The 23,902-nt window shown below is 34.6% G+C and overlaps 1 protein-coding gene across 19 annotated transcripts in view; it reads right to left on the bottom strand.

The window, feature by feature from the left end:
- The window catches only part of LOC136039633 (protocadherin Fat 2-like), a 264,014-nt gene that overhangs the window by 101,187 nt on the left and 138,925 nt on the right, over positions 1–23,902 (bottom strand). For 8 of the 19 annotated variants that reach the window (XM_065723534.1, XM_065723540.1, XM_065723546.1 and 5 more), the window contains one exon: positions 10,636–10,761. The exons of the other annotated variants lie outside the window; for them this stretch is intronic. In XM_065723534.1, coding sequence (XP_065579606.1) covers positions 10,636–10,761 — 126 coding nt within the window. The remainder of the gene's footprint in view (positions 1–10,635; positions 10,762–23,902) is intronic. 19 annotated transcript variants of the gene reach the window in all.

The raw sequence follows: 23,902 nt of genomic DNA, 5'->3' as shown, positions 1-23,902 counted from the left end.
ATATATATATATATATATATATATATATATATATATATATATATATATATATATATATATATATATATATATATATATATATATATATATATATATATATATATATATATATATATATATATATATATATATATATATATATATATATATATATATATATATATATATATATATATATATATATATATATATATATATATATATATATATATATATATATATATATATATATATATATATATATATATATATATATATATATATATATATATATATATATATATATATATATATATATATATATATATATATATATATATATATATATATATATATATATATATATATATATATATATATATATATATATATATATATATATATATATATATATATATATATATATATATATATATATATATATATATATATATATATATATATATATATATATATATATATATATATATATATATATATATATATATATATATATATATATATATATATATATATATATATATATATATATATATATCTATCTATATTCACAGGTGGGACATAGGGACACAACTACAATGGCGCGTAACGACTTACGCGCGCGGGGGGGCTTGGGGGGGGGGCGCGAAGCGCCCCCACCAACTAGGTGTTGGGGTGGCGCGAAGCGCCACCCCAACAGCTAGTCTATCTATATATATAAAAATAAGTTGTCTGTCTGTGGATGGATGGATGTGTCAGGTGACGTCACCTGAAAAAACTGGATTAGGTGACGTCAAAACTGAAAAAACTAAAAAAAGGCAAAAACTACAAAAAAAACTAAAAACTAAAAAAAAAAATAAAAAAGCTAAAAAACTAAAAAAACTATAAAGATAAAAACCAATAAAAAACTAAAAAAAAAACTGAAAAAACTAAAAAAAGGCAAAAACTACAAAAAAAAACTAAAAACTAATAAAAAAAGTAAAAAAGCTAAAAAACTAAAAAAACTAAAAAAACTAAAAAAAGGTAAAAAACTAAAAAAAATAAAAAATAAAAAAAAACTAAAAAAAGGAAAAAACTGAAAAATAAGCTAAAATAAAGGTAAAAACCAATAAAAAACTAAAAAAAAAAAGGAAAAAACTAATAAATGACGACACTCAAAGAGAAAGCGACCAGGACAAAAGGAATGTTCGATTAGCAATCAACAAAGCACCGGGACACAGGGAGTATAAATGACGACCAGGACACAAGTAAAAAAAAAAATTAACAAAACTAAAAAGAAGGTAAAAACTACAAAAAAACTAAAAAGAAAAAAAAACTAAAAACTAATAAAAAAACTAAAAAATCTAAAAATCTAAATAAACTAAAAAAGGAAAAAAAAGGAAAAAAATAAAGGAGAAAAACAAAACTAAAAAACGAATGTATATACAGACCGGTACACCGGGATACAAATGACGACCGGGACACAGGGAATATAAATGACGACCGGGACACAGGGACACAACTACAACGGGGACACCGGGGGAAACAGGGGGATATAAATGACGACCGGGACAAAAAAACTAAAAAGAAAAAAAAACTAAAAACTAATAAAAAAACTAAAAAATCTAAAAATCTAAATAAGCTAAAAAGAAAAAAAAAGGAAAAAAATAAAGGAGAAAAACAAAACTAAAAAACGAATGTATATACAGACCGGGACACCGGGATACAAATGACGACCGGGACCCGGGACACAGGGAATATAAATGACGACCGGGACACAGGGACACAACTACAACGGGGACACCGGGGGAAACAGGGGGATGTAAATGACGACCGGGACACCGGGACAGGGAATGGTCGATTAGCAATCACCATCAACAAAGCTCAAGGGCAATCATTAGAATCATGAGGTATAGATCTGAATACAGATTGTTTTCCCATGGACCATTATATGTTGCATGTTCAAGAGTCGGTAAACCTGACAATCTATTTATATGCAAAGGCAATGGGACAGCAAAGAATGTTGTATATTCGCAAGTTTTACGTAGTTAAAACCATATATATATATCTATCTATATTCACAGGTGGGACATAGGGACACAACTACAATGGCGCGTAACTATTATGGCGCGTAACGACTTACGCGCGCGGGGGGGCTTGGGGGGGCGCGAAGCGCCCCCACCAACTAGGTGTTGGGGTGGCGCGAAGCGCCACCCCAACAGCTAGTATATATATATATATATATATATATATATATATATATATATATATATATATATATATATATATATATATATATATATATATATGTGTGTCTGTAACTACGTAAAACTTGCGAATATACAACATTCTTCGCTGTCCCATTGTCTGTGCATATAAATAGACTGTCAGGTTTACCGACTCTTGAACATGCAACATACAATTGTCCATGGGAAAAACAATCCGTATTCAGATCTATACCACATGATTGTAATGATTGCCCTTGAGCTTTGTTGATGGTGATTGCTAATCGAACATTCCCTGTGTCCCCGTCGTCATTTATATATTTTTTTCCTTTTTTCTTTTTAGTTTTTTTTTGGTTTTTACCTTTTATTTAGATTTTTTAGTTTTTTTCTTTTTTCTTTTTAGTTTTTTTTGTAGTTTTTATATATTTTTTTTATATTTTTATTTATATTTTTTTTTAGTTTTCTTTTTCTCCTTTTTTTGAGTTTTTTTCCTTTTTTATGTTTTATTCTTTTTAATTTTTAGTTTTTTACCTTTTTTTATATTTTTTTAGTTTTTTTTAGCTTTTTAGCTTTTTTACTTTTTTTATTAGTTTTTAGTTTTTATTGTAGTTTTTACCTTTTTTTAAGCCAAGATTCGAACCTGAAACCTCTTGAACCTAGAACCTGGAACATGACGCCTTGCCAACCCAGCTACATCGGCTTGAATACATTCGTTTTTGAATTGGTATATGATGCAATAATTCAGACGTCATATGCGGACAAGCACGACGTCACTCGAAAGACAGACAGACTGTCTGCGCTTTGTTCACAAATAACAGCACAAATCACATTTTTTTTGCTGTTCTTGTGATTCCTCGGCACGCTTTCTTTTCTTACTTTCTCTATCAGCCGCAAGCCTGTTTTCACACTGTTGTTGTGGTTCCTCGGCACGCTTTCTTTTCTTACTTTTTCTATCAGCCGCAAGCCTGTTTTCTTGCTGTTCTTCTATTCGAACAATCCCTGTGTCCCGGTCGTCATTTATATATCCCGCCTGTGCCCCCGGCGTCCCCTCATTTTACAATTAAACATTTTTCCGTGAACAAATGTCTTAAATACCGTTAATGACGTCACCGTCAAAGCAAAAATGACGACAACTAATTTCATGACGTCAGCCGACACAGAAACATGACGTCACCTGATCCACAGACAGACAGACAGACAACTTATTTTTATATATATAGATATATATATATATATATATATATATACTAGCTGTTGGGGTGGCGCTTCGCGCCACCCCAACAGTAAAACAGTAAAACATCCCAACGTAAAACATTCGAATATACAACATTCTTCGCTGTCCCATTGTCTGTGCATATAAATAGCATTTATATTCCCTGTGTCCCGGTCGTCATTTGTGTCCTGGTGTCCCAGTTTGTATTTCCTCTTTGAGTGTCCCGGTCGTCATTTATATTCCCTGTGTCCCAGTGTCCCGGTCGTCATTTGTGTCCCGGTGTCCCGGTCTGTAATTTCTATTCAAACAATCCCTGTGTCTCAGTCGTCAATTATATATCCCACCTGTGCCCCCGGCGTCCCCCGTTGTAGTTGTGTCCCTGCGTCCCGGTCGTCATTTATATTCCCGGTCGTGATTTGTGTCCGGGTGTCCCAGTCTGTAATTTTTCTTTGAGGTTCCTGGTCGTCATTTATATTCCCTCTGTGTCGGTCGTCATTTGTGTCCTGGTCTGTAATTTATCTTTGAGTGTTTTTTCATTTTAGTTTTTTTTTAGTTTTTTACATTTTTTCAGTTTTTTTTTCTTCTTTATTTTTCAGCGTCACTATGAAGTACATATCGCCGAACCTTCAGTCATTTTACAATTAAACATTTTTCCGTGAACGCATGTCTTAAATACCATTAATGACGTCACCGTCAAAGAAAAAATGACGACAACTAATTTCATGACGCCAGTCAACACAGAAACATGACGTCACCTGATCCACAGACAGACAGACAACTTATTTATATATATATATATATATATATATATATATATATATATATATATATATCTATATATATAAAAATAAGTTGTCTGTCTGTGGATGGATGGATGGATGTGTCAGGTGACGTCACCTGAAAAAACTGGATTAGGTGACGTCAAAACTGAAAAAACTAAAAAAAGGCAAAAACTACAAAAAAAACTAAAAACTAATAAAAAAAATAAAAAAGCTAAAAAACTAAAAAAACTATAAAGGTAAAAACCAATAAAAAACTAAAAAAAAAACTGAAAAAACTAAAAAAAGGCAAAAACTACAAAAAAAAACTAAAAACTAATAAAAAAAAGTAAAAAAGCTAAAAAACTAAAAAAACTAAAAAAACTAAAAAAAGGTAAAAAACTAAAAAAAATAAAAAATAAAAAAAAACTAAAAAAAAGGAAAAAACTGAAAAATAAGCTAAAATAAAGGTAAAAACCAATAAAAAACTAAAAAAAAAAGGAAAAAAACTAATAAATGACGACACTCAAAGAGAAAGCGACCAGGACAAAAGGAATGTTCGATTAGCAATCAACAAAGCACCGGGACACAGGGAGTATAAATGACGACCAGGACATAAGTAAAAAAAAAAAACTATCTATATATATAAAAATAAGTTGTCTGTGGATCTGTGGATCGTGGATCAGGTGACGTCACCTGAAAAAACTGGATCAGGTGACGTCAAAACTGAAAAAACTAAAAAAAGGCAAAAACTACAAAAAAAACTAAAAACTAATAAAAAAAATAAAAAAGCTAAAAAACTAAATAAACTAAAAAAAGGCAAAAACTACAAAAAAAACTAAAAACTAATAAAAAAAGCTAAAAAACTAAAAAAACTAAAAAAAAGGCAAAAACTACAAAAAAACTAAAAACTAATAAAAAAAATAAAAAAGCTAAAAAACTAAAAAAACAAAAAAAACTAAAAAAAGGTAAAAAACTAAAAAAACTAAAAACTAAAAAAAAACTAAAAAAGGTAAAAACTAAAAGAACTAAAAAAGAAAAAAATAAATGACGACACTCAAAGAGAAAGCGACCAGGACAAAAGGAATGTTCGATTAGCAATCAACAAAGCACCGGGACACAGGGAGTATAAATGACGACCAGGACACAAGTAAAAAAAAAATTAACAAAACTAAAAAGAAGGTAAAAACTACAAAAAAACTAAAAAGAAAAAAAAACTAAAAACTAATAAAAAAACTAAAAAATCTAAAAATCTAAATAAACTAAAAAAGAAAAAAAAAAGGAAAAAAATAAAGGAGAAAAACAAAACTAAAAAACGAATGTATATACAGACCGGTACACCGGGATACAAATGACGACCGGGACACAGGGAATATAAATGACGACCGGGACACAGGGACACAACTACAACGGGGACACCGGGGGAAACAGGGGGATATAAATGACGACCGGGACAAAAAAACTAAAAAGAAAAAAAAACTAAAAACTAATAAAAAAACTAAAAAATCTAAAAATCTAAATAAGCTAAAAAAGAAAAAAAAAGGAAAAAAATAAAGGAGAAAAACAAAACTAAAAAACGAATGTATATACAGACCGGGACACCGGGATACAAATGACGACCGGGACCCGGGACACAGGGAATATAAATGACGACCGGGACACAGGGACACAACTACAACGGGGACACCGGGGGAAACAGGGGGATGTAAATGACGACCGGGACACCGGGACAGGGAATGGTCGATTAGCAATCACCATCAACAAAGCTCAAGGGCAATCATTAGAATCATGAGGTATAGATCTGAATACAGATTGTTTTCCCATGGACCATTATATGTTGCATGTTCAAGAGTCGGTAAACCTGACAATCTATTTATATGCAAAGACAATGGGACAGCAAAGAATGTTGTATATTCGCAAGTTTTACGTAGTTAAAACCATATATATATATCTATCTATATTCACAGGTGGGACATAGGGACACAACTACAATGGCGCGTAACTATTATGGCGCGTAACGACTTACGCGCGCGGGGGGGCTTGGGGGGGGGCGCGAAGCGCCCCCACCAACTAGGTGTTGGGGTGGCGCGAAGCGCCACCCCAACAGCTAGTATATATATATATATATATATATATATATATATATATATATATATATATATATATAACAAACATGACGTGTGTCGGCAAACAACTTCATGACGGCATAATTCTCAATCCTTATAATGACGTCAGTCAACAAACATGACGTCAGTCGACAAGCAAACATGACGTCAGTCAACACACAAAAAAACAACTTATTTATATATATACTAGCTGTTGGGGTGGCGCTTCGCGCCACCCCAACAACTAGTTGGTGGGGGCGCTTCGCGCCCCCCCCCAAGCCCCCCCGCGCGCGTAAGTCGTTACGCGCCATATTAGTTACGCGCCATTGTAGTTGTGTCCCTATGTCCCACCTGTGAATATAGATATATATATATATATATATATATATATATATATATATATATATATATATATATATATATATATATATATATATATATATATATATATATATATATATATATATATATATATATATATATATATATATGTTTTTAACTACGTAAAACTTGCGAATATACAACATTCTTTGCTGTCCCATTGTCTGTGCATATAAATAGATTGTCAGGTTTACCGACTCTTGAACATGCAACATATAATGGTCCATGGGAAAACAATCCGTATTCAGATCTATACCTCATGATTCTAATGATTGCCCTTGAGCTTTGTTGATGGTGATTGCTAATCGACCATTCCCTGAGTCGCCATCGTCATTTATATATCCCCCTGTGCACCCCGGCGTCCCCTTTGTAGTTATGTCCCTGTGTCCCGGTCGTCATTTATATTCCCTGTGTCCCGGTCGTCATTTGTGTCCCGGTGTTCCAGTCTGTGATTTCTCTTTGAGTGTCCCGGGCGTCATTTATATTCCTTGTGTTCCGGTGTCCCGGTCGTCATTTATATCCCCCTGTGCCCCCCGGCGTCCCCATTGTAGTTGTGTCCCTGTGTCCCGGTCGTCATTTATATTCCCTGTGTCCCGGTCGTCATTTGTATCCCGGTGTCCCGGTCTGTATATACATTCGTTTTTTAGTTTTGTTTTTCTCCTTTATTTTTTTCCTTTTTTCTTTTTTTTCTTTTTTAGTTTATTTAGATTTTTAGATTTTTTAGTTTTTTTATTAGTTTTTAGTTTTTTTGTAGTTTTTACCATTTTTTTAGTTTTTTTAGTTTTTTTTTTTTACTTATGTCCTGGTCGTCATTTATACTCCCTGTGTCCCGGTCGTCATTTGTGTCTCGGTGCTTTGTTGATTGCTAATTTATATTATATTTATATTTATATTTTTTATATTTATTAATATTTTTTTAGTTTTCTTTTTCTCTTATTTTTCAGTTTTTTCCTTTTTTTAGTTTTTTCTTTTTTAGTTTTTAGTTTTTTTTTGTTTTTTACCTTTTTTTAGTTTTTTTAGTTTTTTTAGTTTTTTAGCTTTTTTAGTTTTTTTATTAGTTTTTAGTTTTTTTTTAGTTTTTGCCTTTTTTTAGTTTTTTCAGTTTTTTTTAGTTTTTAGTTTTTTACCTTTTTTTAGTTTTTTTTAGTTTTTTAGCTTTTTTAGTTTTTTTTCTTTTTAGTTTTTTTTGTAGTTTTTAACTTTTTTAGTTTTTTTTCTTCTTTTGTATTAGTGTGAAATAATTCAGACGTCATATGCGGACAAACACGACGTCACTCGACAGACAGACAGACAGACATAACCCACAAACAACTTATTTTTATATATATTTATTCATATTTTTTTAGTTTTCTTTTTCTCTTTTATTTTTCAGTTTTTTCCTTTTTTTTTAGTTTTTTTCTTTTTTAGTTTTTAGTTTTTTTTAGTTTTTTACCTTTTTTTAGTTTTTTTTAGTTTTTTTAGTTTTTTAGGTTTTTTAGTTTTTTTATTAGTTTTTATTTTTTTTTGTAGTTTTTGCCTTTTTTTATTTTTTTCAGTTTTTTTTTAGTTATTAGATTTTTACCTTTTTTTAGTTTTTTTTAGTTTTTTAGCTTTTTTAGTTTTTTTTTCTTTTTAGTTTTTTTTGTAGTTTTTACCTTTTTTAGTTTTTTTCTTCTTTTGTATTAGTGTGAAATAATTCAGACGTCATATGCGGACAAACATGACGTCACCTGATCCATCCACAGATCCACACACAGACAACTTATTTTTATATATATAGATATATATATATATATATATATATATGAGGGGGTTTGTCCCCTCGTTAATACCTCGCTCTTTACACTAAATCGTAAGTTTTGTCCCAATTCTTTAAGAATAACCCCTGAATCAGAAAGGCCGTAGAATAAATAGTTGAAATTACTAAAAATACTTTAGCATAAGTATTTATCTCCTCCTAAATACCTCACTCTTTATGCTAAAGTATTTTTAGAACCCCTTATATGCGTAATAATCTCTGTTCGTTTTAAGATTTAATGCTACTCCTTAGTTTCAATTGAAAAAACTTTTTCATGTTTATTTTTTCATTGTTTTTTTATAGTAATGCCAGAAAATCCCGCGCCCTTTTCATTGAATTTCTCTTCCCTCATGACATATTCCTCCAAGGAAAGATCCTCCCACATAGCCCCCTCCCCTCAACCCCACTCCCAAACCAAAACATTCCCTCTGAAAACGTCTGTACGCTTCCCAATACCCATTACTCTATGTAAACACTGGTCAAACTTTGTAACTTGCAGCCCCTCCCCCAGGGACTGTGGGGGAGTAAGTCATCCCCAAAGACATAGTTATTATGGTTTTCGACTATGCGGAACAAAATGGCTATCTTAAAATTTTGATCCGTTGACTTTGGGAAAAACATCAGCGGTGGAGGAGGCCTAGGTGCCCTCCAATTTTTTTGGTCACTTAAAAAGGGCACTAGAACTTTTCATTTCGATCAAACCGTTCGTGGCAACGAACTGTAAGAAAGGAACGTCTCTGCTCAATTGTAACTGAAACTCTAAAAAAAGGGATTTTGATATCAATAGATACATCAAAAGAGTCAGCTTGTTATGTTGATTGCAAACATAAAAATTCATTAAGTTTAGTGTTATCCATCAAAAGTTACGAGAATGAGAAAATTTGCCTGATCTTTCAAATAGGGGGAAACACCTTCTAAAACTCAAGGAATCTTGACGAAAATCACACGATCAGATGCAGTGTATCCGAGAACCCTATTGTAGAGGTTTCAATCTCCTATATACAAAAATGCGTGTTTATTTGTTTTTTTTCTCCCCAATACTAGGACCGTATTGAAAAAGATCGAGAGAGGGGGGATTTGAGCGTAAACTAAAAGTTCTAGTGCCCTTTTTAAGTGACGAAAAAGATCGGAGGACATCTGGCCCCCCTCCCAAGTCCATTTATTTCCTAAAACTGATCAAATTTTGAGATAGCCATTTTGTTCAGTATAGTTGGAAGATCTGATAACTATGTCCTTAAAGGTAAAATGACCCCCCACAGTCCGTGGGGAGAGGGCTGTAAATTAAAAAAATCGTCCATTGTTTACGTATAGTATTTATTATTGGGAAGTATACATATTTCCGGGGGTGATTTTGTGCTTGGGGTGGATTCCTATTGAGAGTATCTCCCCAAGGGAGGGATATTCCGGATGGGGGAGAATTCCATGTAAAATTTTTCACTGGGGGATTTGGCCGAATTCCTATATGTAATTCTTGTTAATCGTTTTACATTATTTTTGCCAACCCAATTTTGCATGTAGAGATTTTCCAGGGGAATTATCCGGGGACTATTTTCCATGCGTTTTCATTCTGGAAAAAATTCCTACAGAAGGGGGCATTTTTGGAGTGATCGAGAAACCGATTAGATTTTAAAGCTTTTTCAAATGAAAGTATGCTAATGACAATTTTTCAGGCTGAATCATCCGCAAGAAATTTTATGGGGAGGGAGGATTTTCAGCGAGGATGGAACTATCTGGAGGGAACCTGACGGAGGGTGTACTTTACTTTGGACGAAATGTTCACAGAAGACTTTCTCGTGAGGGGGATTTCATGGAGACTGAGGCATATTTACCTGCATTTTTTGAAAAACGAACAGAAATTAAATAAAAAAAGCTAATTTTATTTTAAACGAAAGTAAGGGGCAACATTAAAGCTAGAAACGAACATAGATTATTCCGTATATGAAGGGTCGCCCCCTCCTTAATGCCTTGCTCCTTACGCTAAAGTTTGACTGTTTGTCCCAATTTTTAAGAACGGATACTGAAACACAAGGGCCGTTTAATTAGAATAGCAAACTATTGAGGAGGGGTAGCCCTTCATACACGGTATAATTTTTATTCGTATTGAGTTTTAATGTTGCTCCTTACTTTCGGTTAAAAAAGCTTGTTTTTATTTTATGTCATCTATTATAGGATCAGTAAATATTATTAAAAATCAAAAGAGAGACAAAAAAATGTTCACCTAGAGTTGTTGCTGTAATTCCAGATGCCGTAGTAAGTGCGTCAGTAATGCAGGTTGCAGGTGGGCAAGTAACTTCTGGACAAGTACTTGGACATTCAGGACATGTAGTTGGGTAAGCAGTATTAGCTAAAATAAGGATTTTGATATCTTTGTTTTAAGGTGCTAAGAAAGGCGAGATTTCCATTTATACTTGTTAATTTGTAAAAATTTAAATTTAAGCTATTCAAATAAAAGTTAAGGTCCGCATTAAAACCTAAAACGAGCAAAAATAAGTTCATGCAACAAGTCAAGCCCAAAATGCACAGAAATTGCTATGAAGAAATAAATAAAAGGTAAAACGAACAGAAATAAAAATGGATAATAATGTCAATATTAAAAATAATAGATACTGCTACGGATGAATAGGTGAAACCTAAATCAAACAGAGATTAAATTTCAAAACATGGTAAGACTTAAACGAACAGAATTTGCCACAAACGAGAGTGGAGTTTCTTTCCCTTTAAACCCTCTAGTGGCTAGTCTCTGGTGTCAGTTACGCGTACAACTAAATTCAAAATGCCATTTGTTCAATGACATCTACGTGACCCTATCTACATACTATGCATATTTCAAGCCTGTCAGATGCAAAGGAAATTTGGAAGGGAAGGGGGGTATTTTGGCCGTTAAGAATTAAAGCAACCAAAATTAACTTCACTTTTTTTTTTATTTGAGAGTCCACTACCTATTTCTAAATATAAAATAGGGGATCCGAAAAGTATAACCGAAAAGACTTCATTAGCATATATACCGTCACGAAAGGAAGAGAGGAGGTGGAAATTCCCTATACAAAAGATTTAGAGAAGAACTCTCCTAGAAAGTTGTAATGGTGATGACCCCGAATTTTCTTTCTATTGTATTCCAGGGCCCTCTCCTTGTTAGAACGTAAAACATATTTACTGAGTATGCTTCTCATGGATAAATACCATCCATGGGTTATTGAAGTATTGCTATACGATTATTGAACGTGAATGTAAAAAGCAGAGATTGAGGAGTGGAAAGGGAAGTAACTCCCAGCCTTCTTCACATTTAAGAGTGCTCCGTATCAAACAGCTTGCTGTAGCAAACTGTAATTAAAGAGTGAATCATGTGGATAGAAACCAAATTCTGACAAACTAAGTTTGGTATCAACAGAACATAATATCTTTTCTATAGCTAACCATGCAAAGTAAATTAATTTATGAATCAAGATCCAAAGTTATTTGTTAATAATAACAAGTATATTTTTGGAAGAAAGGGTTACACCCCACCCCAGGGAGATGCGATATTGATCAAGGTTATACAACGAAATTCAGCATATGTGAGAACGCTAGAGCCGTGTATCTACAGTAACACAAATTTTCGTAATTTTCTGAAGAATAATGGTCATCCGTATGTATTCATTTATTTCTGCAAGAGTGATTGTGTCAAGCCAGTGCTCGCTGATTATCAAAAGAAGGCTTACTCGAATGAAAATTTAAAATATGGCACCCTTTAAGATTAACAAAAAGAGATAAAGCCACAGTTAAGGGTCATTTTCGACATAATGTCCCGATAAACAGCGACCATGCTCCAAAATTAATCAATTTTTCCTAAACAGTGCCGGAAAGCTACTGAACGAAAAAACTCAGAACCTGTGAGATACTATGTTTATTGACTTTCAGTATCAAAGGCCGGTTCTAAGCGTTTACACCCCCTAGTGAATACCCCCCCACCTGGGAAATAAATCCTCCACGGAAAATGCCTCCCAAAAATACTCCCCAAGGGATGCCAAGACATCCCAGATCTAATTAAGCCATCAGATAAATAAAGAATTAGTTCTAAGGGAGAGACGAGGGGAGGGTGGAGGTAGAAATTGGCGTATGATCCCTAGGACCATAACCAGGATTTTTTTTTTGGGGGGGGGTTTAGGGGATACAAAATAAACTTTTAAAAAAACGCATCAAAAATACGAAATTAATGCCTACTCCCTTATGATTTCTGAGAATATTTCTGGTCTACGCTGTTATTGTGAAAGTAAAGGGTAACATTAAACCCAAAATTGAGCAGAATTTATGCCGTATAGGAGGAAGACTGCCCCTTTCTCATCTAAACCTCCATCTCATAGTCGCAGAAACTTCAGAGGGTGCTCATTAGATCTAAAATTGAGACTTCAAGTCTTTTTTTTGTAAGTCAAAAGTGACTGGAGACCATCCATCCACGGTGGGGGGGGGGGGGTACTTTCCAGGGAGGTACTTTCCTGGACCATAACCAGGATTTTTTTTTTGGGGGGGGGTTTAGGGGATACAAAATAAACTTTTAAAAAAACGCATCAAAAATACGAAATTAATGCCTACTCCCTTATGATTTCTGAGAATATTTCTGGTCTACGCTGTTATTGTGAAAGTAAAGGGTAACATTAAACCCAAAATTGAGCAGAATTTATGCCGTATAGGAGGAAGACTGCCCCTTTCTCATCTAAACCTCCATCTCATAGTCGCAGAAACTTCGGAGGGTGCTCATTAGATCTAAAATTGAGACTTCAAGTCTTTTTTTTGTAAGTCAAAAGTGACTGGAGACCATCCATCCACGGTGGGGGGGGGGTACTTTCCAGGGAGGTATTTCCCGGGGGAAGATTTTACGCGGGGATATTTCAGCGGAAGGTATTCACAGCGGGGGATATTTTCAGGGGGGTATTTTTTACGGTCATATTTTCCGTGGGGGCATTATTCCGAGGGGGTATTTTCCACGGGGATAATTTTTGGAGAGGGGATATTTTCCGGGGGTAATTTTTGGAGAAGGGGTATTTTCTGGGGGTAATTTACCGGAAATGTTTTCTGGGGGTATTTTCGTGGGAGGGGGTACTTCCCAGGGGGATATTTTCGGTCCCTAAACATATGTAGGATCATTAAAAATGCACAATTGTTATAAACCATTTATTTAACTAAATTAACGGCTTTAAGGTTTTGCATTCTTTGGCACAGCTGTTAGGTTTGTGTTCAGAAGCTTTTTTGTGGGGGGGGGATACATAAAGCCTAAAAATAATTTTTTGCCTGCATTTTGTTCTTTGGAAGGAGTCGAATGAACACCCAGATAAGCTTAAAGTTGTGACTTTTTTAGATTGTTTTAGTGGCCAGAAATGTCAATATGCCAGTTAAGAAAAAAAAAACTTAGTCACCGATTTCGAAGCGGACCTGGATTTTGAAGTCGAATGAACACCCAGATAAGCTTAAAGTTGTGACCTTTTTAGATTGTTTTAGTGGCCAGAAATGTCAATATGCCAGTTAAGAAAGAAAACTTAGTCACTGATTTCGAAGCGGACCCGGATTTCGAAGTCGAATGAACACCCAGATAAGATTAAAGTTGTCACTTTTATAGATTGTTTTAGTGGCCAGAAATGTCAATATGCCAGTTAAGAAAAAACTTAGTCGCCGATTTCGAAGCGGACCCCGGCACTCAGCTTAAGGTAGGCTTGTATATATTGATTCTCATTGTAAGTAGAAACCTCCAAGTGAGTCAGCTTTGCTTGCTAATCCTTACTCGGGAAAAATGTAGGGCTCCTCAGGGAACATATAGAAAGTTGAAGGGTCCCAATGACTTGTAATTAGCAGTTCCGTAGATTATAGTATCTTTGTACGTTTTTACAGGGTTTGGCGCCACATTTTGTTGGCGTCAAAGATTGTAATGGCGTTGCTGTTCTAACGTAATATTTATTTTCTTCTTAACATTAATTTTTGACCCGTTCTGATTTTTGCTGTCGCTTGTCTTCAAACAGCAAAATTCCTTTTTTTTCATTTCATTTTTAACAAGTTTTGATGCTAGCTATCTCGTGATTGCTTGTAATTCTCACTGACGCTTATGTTTTAATCAGATATTTTCATGTTCTTGCTGTGGCATATCTTTAAGCCACCTTGTTACACTTTGGGTTTTGAGTAGTTTTCGTTCTTGCTGCCGCTTATATTCGAGCCGTATGTTTCTTTGTTCTTTACTTTTGTTTTTGACTCGTTGTAATTCTAGCTGACAAAAGAATTCTGACTGTATATATTTGTTCTTCATTTTTGTTTATCATTCCATTATACATTTCTAATACCTTTTCCCTTAGCTGCTCAGTTGGGTTTTGTCACGTTTGATGGTCAAGGTTGTTCAATTGACCTCTAGGCATTATAAAACTACTTAAAATGCCTTTGGTAAATTGACTTATTGCACTTGGTATTTCTTACTGAACTATGTTCCTTTTGCATTGTCGCGTGCGTCATAGATTATAAACGATACTTTCACTCCTGAGGAGGGGGGAGCAGAAATGATTTAATTTATTTTCTTGAAATAGCCTCATAAATATGACGTCAATCATATGATTTTCCTTAAAAATCATATGTTTCTTGTGTAACTTGCATACATCAGAGACTTGAAGACGACACTGCCAACACTGACGTACATATGACGTATTTATGCTTTTCGAATATATTCATAAAAATATCGTCACTTACATAAATATTTTTTTCAAAATTAAGGATTTTAACAAATTTTCTCGAAAGTCTGACCTATTTATATCTGTTTTTTTTTTTTTTTTGGCTAAAAAATTCCAGGATGCCAATTTCTCCCCCCCCCCCGAAAAAAATTGAGCCATTTTCAAGAAAAAATAAATAAATACATACACAGTTATTGCTCATTTATATATAATATGTATATATATATATATATATATATATATATATATATATATATATATATATATATATATATATATATATATATATATATATATCTATATATATAAAAATAAGTTGTCTGTCTGTGGATCTGTGGATCAGGTGACGTCATGTCTCTGTGTCGGCTGACGTCATGAAATTAGTTGTCGTCATTTTTGCTTTGACGGTGAAGTCATTAATGGTATTTAAGACATATATGTTCACGTAGAAATCTATTAATGTTTAAGTTTAAAATGACTGATGAACTTACAATGGCAAAAGCCGATGAAGATGCTCAAAGAGTCTATGCCAAAAAACTTGCTGCTGATAGAGAAAGTCAGAAAAGAAAGCGTGCCGAGGAATCAAAAGAACGGCAAGGAAACAGGCTTGAGGCTAAAGAACGCAAAACCGCGCAGTTAGATGAAGATCCACCTGGACAGCGAGAGTCAAAACATATCAAAACCGAAAATGATAGCGATGATGATTGGGTTTGGGATTTTGACTTGGATAAGGGCATCAATGCCTACCAGATTTTAGTTAAAAAAAACAAAGGTTCGGCGATATGTATTTCATAGTGAAGCTGAAAAATAAAGAAGAAAAAGAAAACTGAAAAAAGAAAAAATGTAAAAAACTAAAAAAATACTAAAAAGAAAAAACACTCAAAGAGAAATTACAGACCGGGACACAAATGACGACCGGGACAGAGGGAAAATAAATAACGACCGGGACACTCAAAGAGAAATTACAGACTGGGATACCAGGACACAAATGACGACCAGGACACAGGTATTTAAGAATATCGTTCAAAGACAAATTTTTAATTGTAAGAAGACCGTTGAAAGAGAAATTTCTAATTGTAAAATGACTGAAGAACCTACAATGGCAAGAAGAGCTGCCAGTAGTGGGAAAGCCAAGAATGTTGTATATTCGCAATTTTTACGTAGTTTGAAACACATATATAAATCTATCTATATTCACAGGTGGGACACAGGGACACAACTACAATGGCGCGTAACTAATATGGCGCGTAACGACTTACGCGCGCGGGGGGGCTTGGGGGGGGGGGGCGCGAAGCGCCCCACCAACTAGGTGTTGGGGTGGCGCGAAGCGCCACCCCAACAGCTAGTATATATATAAAAATAAGTTGTCTGTCTGTCTGTCTGTGGATCAGGTGACGTCATGTTTCTGTGTTGACTGACGTCATGAAATTAGTTGTCGTCATTTTTGCTTTGACGGTGACGTCATTAACGGTATTTAAGACATGGCGACAGCCGAGGAAGCTGCTCAAAGAATTTATGCCAAAAAACTTGCTGCTGATAGAGAAAGTAAGAAAAAAAAGCGTTCCGAGGAATCACAAGAACAGCAAGAAAACAGGCTTGCGGCTAAAGAACGCAAAACCGCGCAGTTAGATGAAAATCCACCTGGACAGCGAGAGTCAAGGAAACGGAAAGCTCCCAGTAGACTCAATTTCAGGACGTATACAACTACCTGCTGATTTCTGTAATTTAGTGACGTCCAAAAATGAATTGATTGAAAAAGTATTTCCGAATATTCTAAAAAATTATAAAAATAATAAATGGCTAAGTGAAAGAGCGATTCTCGCACCCAAAAATATAGACGTCCACGAAATCAACAATATTGTTTTGACCAAGATTCGAGACCAGGCAGTCCTTTACAAGTCAGTCGACACAGTTTTGGAACCAAATGAAGCGGTTAATTATCCATCTGAATTTTTAAATTCCATAGATCCTTCAGGGTTTCCACCACACGTGCTACAACTAAAAATAGGCGTACCAATAATACTTTTAAGAAATATCAACCCACCAAAGCTTTGCAATGGCACGCGACTTGCCGTAAAAAAAACAATGGAAAACCTAATAGAGGCCACAATCTTGACAGGGCCTTTTGAGGGTGAGGCTGTTCTTATTCCTCGCATTCCCACGATTCCAACGGATCTGCCTTTTCAATTTAAAAGATTGCAATTCCCAATACGATTAGCATTTGCAATCACCATTAACAAAGCTCAAGGTCAATCATTAGAAAAATGTGGTATAGATCTTAATACTGATTGTTTTTCCCATGGACAATTGTACGTTGCATGTTCGAGGGTCGGTAAACCTGACAATCTATTTATATGCAGCGACAATTGGACAGCGAAGAATGTTGTATATTCGCAAGTTTTACGCAGTTAATTTGTATTGTATCTATCTATCTATCTATCTATATAAAAACGAGTTGTGTGTATGCATGTTTGTTTGTTTGTAAAAAGAGCGTTTGCATATGACGTAATTATTAGTACATACGGCTTTGTATATGCACAGACAATGGGAAAGCCAAGAATGTTGTATATTCGCAATTTTTACGTAGTTTGAAACAGATATATAAATCTATCTATATTCACAGGTGGGACACAGGGACACAACTACAATGGCGCGTAACTAATATGGCGCGTAACGACTTACGCGCGCGGGGAGCTTGGGGGGGCGTGAAGCGCCCCACCAACTAGTTGTTGGGGTGGCGCGAAGCGCCACCCCAACAGCTAGTATATATATATATATATGTATATGTATATATCTATATATATAAAAATAAGTTGTCGGTGTGTGTGTGTGTGTGTGTGTGTTTGTGTGTGTGTGTGTGTGTGTGTGTGTGTGTGTGTGTGTGTGTTGTGTGTGTGTGTGTGTGTGTGTGTGTGTGTGTGTGTGTGTGTGTGTGTGTGTGTGTGTGTGTGTGTGTGTGTGTGTGTGTGTGTGTGTGTATGTGTGTGTATGTGTGTGTCTGTCGAGTGACGTCATGTTTGTGTGTCGACTGACGTCATGTTTTCGACTGACGAAATTACAGACCGGGACATCGGGACACAAATGACGACCGGGACACTGGCACATAGGGAATATAAATGACGACCGGGACACTCAAAGAGAAAGCGACCGGGATACAAGGAATGTTCGATTAGCAATCACCATCAACAAAGCACCGGGACACAAATGACGACCGGGACACAGGGAGTATAAATGACGACCAGGACATAAGTAAAAAAAAGTAAAAAAACTAAAAAAAGGTAAAAACTACAAAAAAACTAAAAAGAAAAAAAAATTAAAAACTAATAAAAAACTAAAAAAGCTAAAAAACTAAAAAAAAATAAAAAATAAAAAATAAATAAAATAAGGAAAAAAAATGAAAAATAAAGGAGAAAAACGAAACTAAAAAAAAAAAATAAAAATTAAAAAAACTAAAAAGAAAAAAGAAAAAAAAATAAAAAACTAAAAAAAGTAAAAACCAAAAAAAAACTAAAAAGAAAAAAAGGGGAAAAATACAAAAATTTATTTCATCATATACCATTTCAAAAACGAATGTATATACAGACCGGGACACCGGGATACAAATGACGACCGGGACACAGGGAATATAAATGACGACCGGGACACAGGGACACAACTACAACGGGGACGCCGGGGGGCACAGGGGGATATATAAATGACGACGGGGACACAGGAATGTTCGATTAGCAATCACCATCAACAAAGCTCAAGGGCAATCATTAGAACCATGAGGTATAACTAAAAAAACTAAAGAAAAGGTAAAAAACTAAAAACTAAAAAAAAGACCAATTCAAAAACGAATGTATATACAGACCGGGACACCGGGACACAAATGACGACCGGGACAGAAGGAATATAAATGACGCCCGGGATACTCAAAGAGAAATCACAGACTGGGACACCGGGACACAAATGACGACCGGGACACAGGGAATATAAATGACGACCGGGACACAGGGACACAACTACAACGGGGACGCCGGGAGGCACAGGGGGATATAAAAATGACGACGGCGACACAGGGAGTGGTTGATAATAGTTGTGGGCAGCGAAGCCATGGCTAAATATAGAAAAAGCCAAGACAGATTGTTCGATTGAGTGAGAGGCAAATCTGGCATTAACCCCTTTTTAGGATTGTAAAAAATGATCTTAGTTCACTTGTTAATAGATAAGTATATCTGTTATCCGTCCATGCGTCATTCCTAGGCCAGAAGAGCTAAAGTAGATAGTCAAAGAACTAAGATAGTCGTAGACAGTGTTTCCACTTTTCTTTTCAAACAATCTGGAAAATATCGTCAATTTTCGGTAGAAAAGCGGTAGATGCCTCTCAGGGTTCGGTGGAATTTTCAGTAGGAGTGTTTTTCATTTTGTGTTATGTTTTTGGAGGTGTTTGAGCGACTTGAGACTAAAGTACCACATTCTAAAAACTTAGAGAGTGATTCCAGGAAGAAAAGCAGGATTTTGTCGATCAATTTTTGTCAAAGTTGACTCTGTTTCGAAGGGGAACTTGGGAAGCAGATAGAAGCTCGAAAAATAATGAAACGTATTTAATTTTGAAACTAAGTGTGTGGAGTCGTATTTCGTTCATTTTAAAGCTGTTTTTGGGTATTCAGAATGTTTTTGTAGATTTTCGGTAGTTTCCGGATCTTCTTTTTTTGTCGAGAGATGTATAGGGAATTTGTTAGATCTTCCAAAAAATCGACAGAAGTGGAAACACAGGTCATAGAACCTATAGTTTTCCAATTGCTTGGTTAAACGGCACGGGTAAACGGCGGGAGTAAGTATGACTCTCTTATTGGACCAATACTTGTTTTTCATCTTTTAGAGAGGCACGCCCGCCTAGAGTCTCAGGCAGGTTGTCAAAGAATTTAAAATTGACAAGATTGCCTAGAATGAGAGTTAAACAAGGCACGCCTATCTATGGTCTTAGGCAGGTTGAACCAAGAATTTAGAATTGACACAGGGTCGTTAATTTGCGTGGAATGATAGGCAAACAAGCGTCTTAAGTCATATATATATATATATATATATATATATATATATATATATATATATATATATATATATATATATATATATATATATATATATATATATAGATAGATATATATATATATATATATATATATATATATATATATATATATATATATATATATATATATATATATATATATATATATATATATATATATATCTATATATCTATATGTATAAAAATAATCTTCTATAAAAATAAGTTGTCTGTGTGTGTGTGTGTGTGTGTGTGTGTGTCGAGTGACGTCATGTTTGTCGATTGACGTCATTATAAGGATTGAGCCGTATGCATCATGAAGTTGTTTGTCGACTGACGTCATGTTTGTCAACTGATGAAATTACATACCGGGACACAAATGACGACCGGGACACAGAGAATATAAATGACGACGGGAACCTCAAAGAGAAATTACAGACTGGGACACCCGGACACAAATCACGACCGGGACACAGGGAATATAAATGACGACACGGACATAGGGACACAACTACAACGGGGACGCCGGGGGAAAAGGCGGGATATATAAATGACGACCGGGACACAGGGTTTGTTCGAATAGAAATTACAGACCGGGACCCAAATGACGACCGGGACACCGGGACACAGGGAATATAAATGACGACCGGTACCGGGACACAGGGAATATAAATGACGACCGGGACACAGGGACACATCATTAGAATAATGAGGTATAGATCTGAATACGAATTGTTTTTCCCATGGACAATTATATGTTGCATGTTCAAGAGTCAGTAAACTTGACAATCTATTTATATGCACAGACAATGGGACAGCAATAGAATGTTTATATTCGCATATATATATATATATATATATATATATATATATATATATATATATATATATATATATATATATATATATATATATATATATATATATATATATATATATATATATATATATATCTATTCACAGGTGGGACACAGGGACACAACTACAATGGCGCGTAACTAATATGGTGCGTAACGACTTACGCGCGCGGGGGGGCGCGAAGCGCCCCACCAAATAGGTGTTGGGGTGGCGCGAAGCGCCACCCCAACAGCTAGTATATATATATTTATAATATACACATAATGTATGTATATTAAGTATTAAGGCATAATGTATGTGCTATGTTTTTTCTCAAAAATGTCAAAAAGAAATTTCAGCGGTAACTGCAACCTCTTAGAGAACGAACCATGGCTAATAGTAACCAAAAACTGAAAACGTGTTTAAGAAAAAATTGGCTCATGAAAAAAACTGCTAATTTTGGCTGGTTCAGAAATGGCGACTCTTACCAAACAGTTCGTGGTAACGAACTGTAGTAAGGAGCGACCCGGCTCAATAGTAACCAAAACTCTAATACCAATAGCTACATCAAAAGAATCGCATTATAATGCTGGTTTTAAATATATAAGTTTCATCAAGTTTAGTCTTACCCATCAAAAGTTACGAGCCTAAGAAAATTTGCGTTATTTTAGAAAATAGGGGGAAACACCCCCTAAAAGTCATAGAATCTTAACGAAAATCACACCATCAGATTCAGCGTATCAGAGAACCATACTGTAGAAGTTTCGAGCTCCTATCTACAAAAATGTGGAATTTTGCATTTTTTGCCAGAAGGCAGATCACGGATGCGTGTTTATTTGTTTTTTTTCCCCAGGGGTGATCGTATCGACCCAGTTGTCCTAGAATGTTGCAAGAGGGCTCATTCTAACGGAAATAAAAAGTTCTAGTGTCCTTTTTAAGTGACCAAAAAAATTGGAGGGCACCTAGGCCCCCTCCCACGCTGATTATTTTCCCAAAGTCAACGGATCAAAATTCTGAGATAGCCATTTTATTCAGCGTAGTCGAAAAACCTTATAACTATGTCTTTGGGGACGAATTACTCCCCCGGAGTCCCCATGGGAGGGGCAACAAGTTACAAACTTTGACCTGTGCTTACATATAGTAATGGTTATTGGGAAGTATACAGGCGTTTTCAGGAGGATTTTTTGGTTGGGGGGAGGGGTTGAGAAGAGGGGGATACGCTGGGGGAACCTTCCATCGAGAATTTGTCATGGGAGAAGAAAATCTCCATGAAGGGAGAGCAGGATTTACTAGCATTATTAAAAAAAAAAATTAAAAAATAAATGTGAATAAGCTTTTTCAGCTGGAAGTAAGGAACAGCAATAAAACTTAAAACAAACAGAAATTATTACCCATATGAGGGGCTCACCTCCTTCTAATACCTCGCTCTTTACGCTAAAGTATTTTTAGTAATTTCAACTATTTATTCTACGGCTTTTGTGATTCAGGGGTCATTCTTAATGAATTGGGATAAAATTCAAGCTTTAGTGTAAAGAGCGAGGTACTGACGATGGGGCGAATCCCCTCATATATGTAATAAAAACATGAGAATACAAAAGCTCTTTACGTAAGCTAATTTATAAGTTACGTAAATCTTTTACCAATAAAAAGAGTCGTAAAAAATTAAAAGTTCTAGTTGCCTTTTTAGTTAACCAAAAAATCGGAGGGCAACTAGGCTTCGTCCCCCGCTCTTTTTTTCTCAAAATCATTCGATCAAAATTATGAGAATGCCATTTAGCCAAAAAAAAAAAATATGCAAATTTCGTTTTGATTATTCCTCTGCGGAGAACCAAAATCAAAACATGCATTGATTCAAAAACGTTCAGAAATTAAATAAAAAAAAAACAAGTTTTTTTAACTGAAAGTAAGTACCGTCCTGATAGGCGGTATCTTTGTCCTCTTTGTAAAGATGATGATGAAGACTTGGATCATTTTCTCCAGAAATGCCCGGTGCTCTTGTATTTACGGGAAATTTATTTGCATGGGATTTATTTGATGCTTCCGGGTATTCTACAAAATAGTAACCCAACCACAATATTTCGAGTGAAAGTATATGTATGAAAATCTTTAATAAGAAGAAAAAGTTTTATATGATTAATTTCTTTTGCAGTTAGATTAGGTACTTTTTGCGTTGAATTCTGTTTTTTTGTGCGTGTTTGTACTGTTGTTAATTTCCTTGCTTGTTTGTTATTTATTTATATTTTGTGTGTATATGGCCCACGGGTTTTTGAAATACACTTATCTATCTATCTATCTATCTATCCATCTATCTATCTATCTATTTCCTTTATAAGAAAAAAAACTTTTGAATAAAAATAAAAGTGATATTAAAACTTAAAAAGAGCAGAAAGTATGCTGCATATCAGGAGGACTGCCAATAGTTTCAACCCTCCACTCTTCACAATAAAGTTTTGCTGTTAAGTTACTGGTAACACTTTTGAGTGAAGCAAATCTTGCCAGTGTGAAATTCCAAGAATTTTTGTACTGATATCATATCGAAAAATTTGAATCTAAAGTTTGATTGTTTAAAACAAATGTGGGTTAATATTCCCTTTCGTTTTTAAGGCATTGTAAAACATAATTGTTATTACATTGTCAATGCCCTTGTGGTAAAGCTTTTGATTTTGTAATACCAAATATACAAGTCAAAGCTTAGAGCCGAGATTTAGGATATAAGAGGACAGTAACTCTCCCTTCCCCTACATACAAGGTAACTTCAGCCCGTTTTAAGTTCAGTTATATCCCTTTTTATGTTAAAAAGCTTAGTAACTCAAAAATAACATCACATCCGATATCAAATCATCTAGTATACGAAAATAAAGCTTTGGGAAAAATAATATTTCACTTTTAAAATTATATTTTGTTAATTACAAAAG

The sequence above is a fragment of the Artemia franciscana genome, chromosome 2, assembly GCF_032884065.1.
Source record: "Artemia franciscana chromosome 2, ASM3288406v1, whole genome shotgun sequence".
Lineage (NCBI taxonomy): Eukaryota > Metazoa > Arthropoda > Branchiopoda > Anostraca > Artemiidae > Artemia > Artemia franciscana.
This window is presented reverse-complemented; position numbering and strand designations above follow the sequence as displayed.